Source organism: Myotis lucifugus, unplaced genomic scaffold, assembly GCF_000147115.1.
Source record: "Myotis lucifugus unplaced genomic scaffold, Myoluc2.0 scaffold_1, whole genome shotgun sequence".
NCBI lineage: Eukaryota > Metazoa > Chordata > Mammalia > Chiroptera > Vespertilionidae > Myotis > Myotis lucifugus.
Window position 1 is genome coordinate 36,597,108 of NW_005871049.1, and position 9,196 is coordinate 36,606,303.

Below are 9,196 nucleotides of genomic sequence, written 5' to 3' on the forward strand. Positions count from 1 at the left end.
CTCTCTCTCTCTCTCTCTCTCTCTCTCTCTCTCTCTCTGCCCTGGGCAGGCACAGTAATCTCCCTGCCCTTTTCTGAGCCCCTTCCCTGCTGCCTTGATTTTGGGAACTTAGCGACTAAGGCTGAGAGAGAGGCCATGGCTCATGCAAAGTGCCACCGCCAGTAAGTGACAGAACTTGGAACAGAACCAGAATCCGGTGCTTCATTTCACTCCCCAGCCTCAGTTTCCCTATGTGTTAAATGATGCTAACCAGCCGGTCCCACAAGGCCTGGCAGGGACTCCGGAGGTGATGGGCCCAGAAACACCTGCCCTGGGCCTGGTGCACCTGCCCTTCTCCCAGCCCCTCCCCGGGCGCCCACTGCAGTCGTCCTCCCCAGTGCCTGCACCTCCCGCCTCCCTGCCTTTGGTTTCCTGCAGAACTGTTTCTCCACGCACTCCTGGGAGTGTGTCTGTAGGGAAACAGGTGTCTGCCCCAGCTCCCCTGGGTGTGCCTTCAGAGACGCTGCGCCCGGAGGCTCCCAGGAATCCAGAGAGACAGACGCCCATCGGGTGTTGGGTGGGTGCGCATTGCCTGCGTGCTGGTTGTAGGCTTGGAGGGTTGCTTTGTGTTCTGAAGCACAGCCTGGGGGACCCCGGGGCACTGGGTCATCGTGAGGTCCAGTCCTTGATTAGCGCTCTGGAGGGAGGCCCACCGTTTGGAAGTAGGGAGGAGCGTCCCTCATTGCTCCCAGGGAAATACACAGCCCCTCTCAGCCACCGGCATTATGATCCCTGTCGTAAGTTTGCTGCAAATGTGAGCATGGGCTGCCTTTGCCATATGGTGACAGAGTCGTCCCAGGAGTCCTGTCTTCCTTCTGTATCTGTAGACACTGGGGACAGGGCGTGGACAGGCAGGCTCGTGTGCTCCTTGGAAAGGTGGGATAGAGAATGGGAGGGGAGGCTGGAGGGGCAGGCAGGGTCCCGTGAGCCAAGGGAGGAGCTGGGGGTTTGATTCTAAGCATTACAGGGGGTGACCTGATTGCATTTACGATTTACAAGGAGCACTGTGTGAAGAGCGATGTTTCTGGGGCCAGAGTTGGTGCTGGGACACCAGTGAGGACTTCACTTCGATTCAGGCAGGAGGGATAGTGGTGGGGACCAGACAGGTGGTGATGATGGGACAGAGAGAAGGGACAAGCCCACGGCCCCAGGTGGGCACCTGGCAATGCTCAGGTAGTGGGGACGATGTCAGGCATCAACCGTGTTCTCAGTCTCAACGATTCAGGCTTGGCTGTGTAGGAGGCCCAATGATTACATTCCCTGGGATGGTCAGGGACGCATGTGTGGCTCCATACGATTGGCTGAGGGCCCTGGTTTGTGGTTCGTGATCTTGATCCTGATTGGGCCACAAAACCATGCTTTCTGAAGTTGCTTTTTCCTGGCCCGGCCTCAGAGACCACTGGCCGACTTAGTACCTTGGATCCCCCCCCACCGCCTCCCCGTGACTGTGGCTTGGAGACAGCTCCCGAAGGTTCGGGTAAAAGTGAGGCAGGGAGTTTTCTTACTGGACCCAGGATGTGCGCCCACCATCTTTATCTCCTTAACCACCCCCAAGTTCGACTCTTTTCCCATGTTAAAGAAGAGTAGCAAGACACAGAGTTGGAGTGATAGTCCAAGGTCCCATTAGCAAGCAACTAAGTTGGGGTTTGAACCTGCATCCTTTGCCCCGTGTCCTCTCCAATGGAGGGATCAGTGCGTCTGTCTGCCTGCGCCGTGGCCACACCTGGACACAGCCTCAGGGTCTCCCTAGTGTGGAGGACACATGAGCTTTGCTGTCCAATGGCCTGGGGCCGACTCCGAGTTGCTCCACCCGCCGACTGTGGGTCCCTGCCTGTTCCCACTCTGTGCTGTGTGGGGACTACACCTGCCTATGGCCTGTGCCCTGCCATGGTACTGAGTAGGAGCTCCACAGAAGCCACCCAAAGCCTTAGCACCATGTCCGTGTCCGTGGGCTCAGAAGACCCCTAGAGCTGGGTCAAGTGTCAGGAAAACCTCAGAGTGAAGGAGAGACACCAGCATAGCTGGCTCTGGTTTTAGGGGGCAGCATGGCCCTTCCAGAGCCCCACCCCCACCCACGCTCTCTGTTCTGTTCATCTCTCTCGGCAGGTATATCCGCACCATGTACCTGGGGATCCAGAGCCAACGGCAGAAGGAACACCAGCGACGCTTCTACTGGGCTATGATGTATGAATATGCAGACGTCAACATGTTGCGCCTCCTGGAGACCTTCCTGGAGAGCGCCCCCCAACTGGTGCTACAGCTCTGCATAATGATCCAGGAGAACAGCGCCGAGACGCTGCCCTGTGAGTGCCCCGCCCCCAGAGCCGGAACCGTGGGCTGGGGCAGGCCCCCATCCCATCTGGGGACCCCCGGTGGCCATTTCCTATACACTCCGTGCCCCACAGACTCTGTGGGTGTCGCCCATTCTGATCCCTGAGTCCTTGGGATGCCCAGGCCCCCATGGGGTGCTGACCCGGCCCACATCAAGTGCATGAGTGGCACAGACCTTTCCCAAACACCTTTGCCCACTGCCCACTGCCCACGCCACTTTGTTCTAATGAGTAGAGCAGAGCCAGGGCCTCTCATGTCCCTGGAGCAGCAGAGCGAGGGCCCTGGTCCCCTTGGGCCGTTCCTTCGGTGCTAGCCTGAGCTGAGTGTCCCTACGTATGCAGGATGGGGAGCTGCCCAGAGATGGCACGTGACGAAAAGACTAACTCACCGCAGCAGCGGTTTCAGACATTGTGAAGCTGTGGCTCTTGCTTCAAATCAAAGCTCACATAGAAGCCCCATTTATAAAACAGGCTCCGGTGGCTCTGTTCTAGTTAGATGGGGGCCAGAGCCCGGCACACTCCGCCCCCTGGCCTTCTCCCCGGTCCCGGCCCCTGTGGCCCCAGGTGGTCTCCCAGGAACCCCGGGAGCCCCCAGCGCTCAGCCTGGATGGCACTGGTCTCCACGGCAGCAGGAAGTCCAAGGCCTGGTGAGGTGAATCTTCCCTGGACAAGGTGGATTCTCACCCCAGGTCTCGATGGTCAGACCGGCCTTGCTCCCCCATTGAGGGAGCCCTCTGGGCCCTGGTGACAGCATGAGGTGCCTGGGGCAGGCGTCCTTCCTGCTCAGGAAGCCTCCACACCCACTGCCCTCAGCTCCCCAGGCCAGGGCGACATGCTCCAGGGGGCACATTTGCTGGGGGCTGGGCTAGGCCCCTTTCTTTCCCATCCGGGTCCTCCTTTCTCCAACCCTGTTTCAGTCTGAGACGCCCCCCCGCCCCAATCCAAACTGCCCTTTGCTGTTTCAGTTTCAAATCTCCCTCCCCTACCCCACGGCCCAGGCAGCCAAGATGTCCTTCCAATGTTTGATCACATCCCAGCACCACAAATAGACAGGGCAGGTGGCAGGGTGACACAGGGGTGAGCTCCCAACAGGGCATTGGTCCCAGCCGGGGTCCTGGTCACCATGTGGATCCTGCGGTGACGTTGGAGATGGCCCTTCACCTTTTCGAGGCCTCCTTTCCTCTTTGGAATAAGCGCGGGGGCGGGGGGGGGCAGTCATCCCGGATATTTTGGGGATGCAGTGATGTAATGCCCGTGGATCACTTTGAAACAGTCAGACTCTGCAGGAACCTCAGGGGTGTGCTTGTCACATCCAGGCGGGCAAGGTCCTAGGGGGGTCCCCCACCCCACCTGTGGGCCATCCCTGCTGAGCGTGTCCTTTCTATGATAGTTTCTCAGACTATAAGCATGGGCTGCACCTGAAATCCCTGGAGAGGAAGCTCAAGGGGCAGCAGATGTTGCTTTCTCTTGACCTGGGAGCCCAGTGGGGCCAAAGTCAGTGAAGGCCAAGGGGCTGCTTGGCAGTGTGCCCCCAGCAGGGGCCAGGGCGAGGAGCTGGAGTGGCAGGGTCGCGGGCTCTGGGGAACTCCCTGGCCCTTCCCCCCACGCGCCCCTGCAGCTCAGAGGTCGGGTGAGCATTCGCCCACGTTCGTTTGGTGTACGGAATAGGTACTTCTTGAAAAAGTCTTTCGTGGTTCAATACGTTTGGGAACCGCTGGCTAAACAAAGGTCAGTGGCTGTCTTTGCTGTTGGTTGTAAACCCCCAAACAGGGACTGGGTCTGTGGCATAAGCAGGGTTAATGGGAAGGAAGGAGCTGAGGGGCTTGGCATTTTGCTTGTCCATCACTTTCACCCGTCTGTCCTCACCGCACCATTTCGTTAGATAACAGGTGCCTTCCCTCTCTTTCCCCATTGGAGGCTGCATAGCATGTATGTGCTTTAAAGAAAATCAGTTCAAGCATTAGAAATTGGAGGAGGGGAGAGAACGTTGTGAACTTGAGAGGGACCCAATGGCCACACGGAAGGAATCTCCCAGCCCAGACACCTGGGTGCTCCGTGCGCGGCCCACTGGACAGGAGGCCAGCTCCCGCTCTGCTGCCCGATCGCTGCCGGGCTCTGGGGAGGGATGGCCTTTCTGTTCCTTAGTTTGGTCGTTTCTGAAATGAGGGTGATGATAGCACCTACACAGAGGGCTGTTGTGAGCATTTAATGACATGGCAAGTGTCAGTGCCTCGTACGACATCTGGCTGTTTTGCTGTTGGTGGCAGTAGAGCTCATACTGTAGATACACTGTGTGAACTGGACTGCAGCTTTACCAGTGGGACCCATGCTGACTGGCCTTGCTTTCGTTGGCCTTTGGGGACACCTGTCCACCTTGTGCCGCTCATGCTAGTAGATGGTTAGAAAAATCACTATCACCTAGCAGTGGGTTTTCTGTTGATCTTGTCCAATGCCAGCCTCTCTAACGTTTGCCATCTCTCCACCTTCTAGTCCTCACTTATTGCTGGGTGAACAGTGCAATAGTCAAGCCTGCAATGTGGATTGTGTCCAGTTTTCCCATAAATCAGACTCAAGTGAAAACCCTATATAATAAAAGCCTAATATGCTAAGTGCCTGGTTGTCCATTCAACCAATCAAAGTGTAATATGCTAATAATATGCTAAGGCCGTTCAACTGGTTGCTATGATGTGCACTGACCACCAGGGGGTAGACACTCAGTGTAGAATCTGCCCCCTGGTGGTCAAGTGAGCTCCCACAGGGGGCGCGCTGCTCAGCCAGAAGCCGGGCACATGGCTGGCGAGAGCAGCAGCGGTGGTGGGAGCCTCTCCCGCCTCCATGGTAGTGCTAAGGATGTCCGACTGACGGCTTCCAGTGGTTCTCAACCTTCTGGCCCTTTAAATAGAGTTCCTTATATTGTGACCCAACCATAAAATTATTTTCATTGTTACTTCATAACTGTAATGTTGCTACTGTTATGAATCGTAATGTAAATACCTGATATACAGGATGGTCTTAGGCGACCCCTGTGAAAGGGTCGTTTGACTGCCAAAGGGGTCGCGACCCACAGGTTGAGAACCGCTGGCTTAGACTCACTCCCCAGACATCCCCTGAGGGCTCCCGGACTGCGAGAGGGTGCAGGCCAGGCTGAGGGCACCCCCCAAGTGCACAAATTTGTGCACCAGGCCTCTAGTATAATAATAATAATAATGATAATGACCCATACAAATATTATCCTAGAGTCATTTGGGCATTTCAGCGGGGTCTTCCTTAAATCTGATGTCTTGGAATAAAGATAAAAATAGAGCAATAAAGGGAACATATACTGATGCACCATTTACACTGGTATGAGTCTCGTGTCTGCTGGCAGCTCTGTCCTGGGCTAGACCCAGGCTTGGAAGGATGTCCGGAACTGTGGGCAGTCAGGCAGAGCCTCAGGCAAAGTCCACCTTGGCCATTTACCGACTTATGACACGGGGCAAGTTAACTTCCCAACTGGGTGTCTTCATGCGTGAAGTGGGCATAGTAACTGCTTTGGGAAGTATTGTAGAGGTCTCATGAGCTGCACATTTGCCTTCCAGTACCTTGCCTGGCATAGTATGGGTAGTTATACAGTCTCTCATTCAACAAAGATGCATTAAATCAGGTGCCCTAAACGTTCCATGGGCAACACAGAGCATGACAGACGTGGTCCATGCCCTCACACATCTCCTATCTCTGGGGAGATAGAATGAAAACAATTAGAAAGAGGACATGTGGTAACTGCTTTGGAGCAAGCAAATATGGTGCTGAGACCGAATGACACAGGGCGGGGCTCAGGGAAAGCCTCTCCAGACAGCTGGCATCTGAGCTGTGTGTCAATGAGAAGGAGCCAAATCTAGGAAGAGAAGAAGAAACAGCCTTCCAGGCAAAGGGAACACATATACAAAGGTCCTGAGGTAGAAAAAGCCTGGCTTGTTCTAAAAAGTGTAAGGGCCCAGCATGGCTGGTGGTGGGCAGTAGGGACGAGCTAGGGAGGAGAGAGGCAGGGGAGGACAGAGGGGCAGGCAGGAGCCTGGCCAACCTGGGCGGGCTGAGCCCAGCAAGGAGCTCGGGTTTAAACCAAGCGCAGTGGGAAGGCTTACAAAGGAAAGCTATACAATCAGATTTGCTTTTAAAGAAGATTCCCTTTCCTGCTGTGCAGAGGGCAGAGCTGAAGCTGAGCTGGGAGGACCAGCTTAGCGGCTGCTGCTGCTGGTGGTGGTGGAGGAGGTCCAGGCATGAGATGATGGGGTTGAGCGTTTCTGGGAAATGATGCTGGATGTGCAGAGTTGATGGCTCTGAAGAGTGAGTCAACAAGACTTAGCAGGGCTGGTGTGGGCAGTGAGAGAAGTGTGCATGCGGGGGTTTCTAACTGGTGTGTTGAGGTGGAGGAGGGGGAATCGGCAGGAGCACGAATCAAGGGTTAAGAGCTCTGTGACCTTTCCTTACTTTTGGGTTTTCTGATTCTTCCACATGAACATTGAGGGTGGGGGTGGGGGGGCACTTGCTGCACCTACATAGCACCCGATTCTGCCTTTTTTGGTTAAGCCCACACTGAGTAGTTGCCCTACGTATGGGCTCCAATGACCACCTTCCCCTGGCATCATAGCACCACCATTTGTCAGGCACCTGCCATGGGCCTGATGTTGTGTTGGGAAGGGGTTTGCAAAGACACGCCCCCTTCAGCAGTTTATGGTCTGGGGCAGCACATTTTAAATGTTTTGATGACTGTATGTACAGAGGAGCGAGTGACTCTTCCTGGGGGTGTGATGGAGGAGGTGACATTTGATCTGGGTTCTGATGGAGGAATAGGAGCTTTCCTGAAAGAGAAGGTTGGGAGGCTCTTTTGGCAGTGGAACCACAAGTGCCAAGGGACGGAGGCCTGAGAGAGCATGGAGTGGGCAGGGAGTGAGTGCTTCTAGGTGCCTAGAGCACAGGGTGTATTGCACTGAGTGTGGAGACCATGATGATGATGACAATGACGACGATGATACTAGTAATGTTAGTTAAGACTTTTGGGGAGCTCAACTGTGTACCAGAGACTAGTTTAAGAAGTTTACATGGATTAACCCAGTAAAGTCCCATAGCAACCCTATGAGTAGATGCTCTAATTATTCCCATTTTATAGATGATGAAACTGAGGTCCAGAGAGGTTAAGAGACAGCCACAAGGCTTATAATTGACAGGGCTGGATCTTGACCTAGGCAGCCAGCTCCAGTGCCTGTGTCCTTAGCAAGGATGGCTGTGGCTGAGTCTCAAAGAGACAGACTTGTGTGGATTCTGCAGGAATGAGTCACTGATGCAGGGAGGAAGCAGAAGTTGACATGCGTTACAGATTTGTCATCTCCAGTGTACACACGTGTGTGCATGTGTGTGCATGTGCATGTGTACCCCAATGCAATTATACTGGTTAGTACAGCAGACGGTGCTTCTAGAATCTGCCCTGGGCTTGGCTTTCTGAAAATGTTCTGTCTCGGGAGCATCTGTGTGAGCCACTCTGCTCAGCGCTCATGAGGAAGCCTTGCTGTCTTACTATCAGGCACAGCGCCATCTGACCAGGAGGTGAGGGAATGGGCCTGAGACCCAACTTCCCAGAACACTTCATAGTGAGAAAGACACACAGGAGCTCACATGCCTTCGACTGCCCTTTCCTTGGGAATAGTCTCTATTTCTACCTTGGAGACTAAGAGAGAGTGGCCGGACACAGTGGATCGCCTACACCGTGAGTGAGGGGTTTGGGATTAAAACCCAGTGGCCCACATTTCCAGGGTGGCTCCCATCCCTCAGTCTCCTTAGATCTCTCTGGAAACCCTCCAAGAAAGCCCCAGGCAACCCCAGATATTCTCTCAGCCCAGCGTGCCCCTCACCCTCTTATCAGCTGGGGGGGCAAGACTGGAAGTCCCTGGGTGGAATCAGAAGCTCGAGACCCCCACAGACGCTGGGGCTGGGGCTTGAAGGTAGAGTCACCTCTGGTCCCAGAAGGGCGCCAGCTGGCCCGGTGCAGACCAGCCCTCCTCAGGGACACACATGGGGCACATGCTTCTCCCAAGGGCAAGCGGTTCTCAGAGAGGACGGGAGCAGATTTGACTTGTTCTCAAAGTGGCACTCTACCGTGTGACCCCTTACAGGTGCCTCCAAACCCTGCGAGCGGGCTTGGGCAGCTGCTGAGAGAGGACGCCCAGAAAGGCACCCTTAGTATCCAAAAGCTTTACCCTCCGACTTCAGTTTGCAAAGGGACTTGGACCTACAGAATCTTTAGAACTGGAGAGGTCGAGAGAGGCCATCTAGCCCACACCCCCCCATTTAACATTTGGGAAGCTGAAGCACAGAGAAGCAAGTGAGCTGTTCAAAGTCACACAGCCAGGAAGGCTCCTCTTTCTGCCGCACTGTGCCTGCAGCTGAGGCGGTAGCACAGCATCTATAGGATGTGGTTCAAACGCCAAGCCCTGCCCAAGTTACCCCTACAGCCCATCCCATCCCCCCCACACACACACCTAACCATCAATAACCACGGATGTCTAGATCCAATGTCACGAAGAAAGAGCATCTTTACTACAACAAGAAAGCATGAGGAAGTACTGAGCCCTGCCTTTAAATACCAGCCTTCTTTTAAACAAGCGCTGGGCGCTAAGATTCAATTAGGGCTCTTGCTTTCTGTCTCTTTGGCATTAACCTCCCTGGTCATTTTCCTTCTTAACTTCAGTTGTGAGCTCCTTTCAATCCAAAGCCTTTCCAGTGACTCGGACCGCAGCTGCTTTTTCTGGCAAATCCCCGACTGACAGCACCCCAGCACTTAGGAAAGGCACGTG

General features: G+C 54.8%; 1 protein-coding gene across 1 annotated transcript in view; it reads left to right on the forward strand.

The window, feature by feature from the left end:
* The first annotated feature begins 2,150 nt into the window (after positions 1-2,150).
* The window catches only part of XKR6 (XK related 6), a 23,030-nt gene continuing 15,984 nt past the window's right edge, over positions 2,151-9,196 (forward strand). The window contains exon 1 of the mRNA XM_023753526.1: positions 2,151-2,342. Within this exon, the coding sequence (XP_023609294.1) occupies positions 2,159-2,342 (184 nt within the window). The 5' untranslated portion in view covers positions 2,151-2,158. The remainder of the gene's footprint in view (positions 2,343-9,196) is intronic.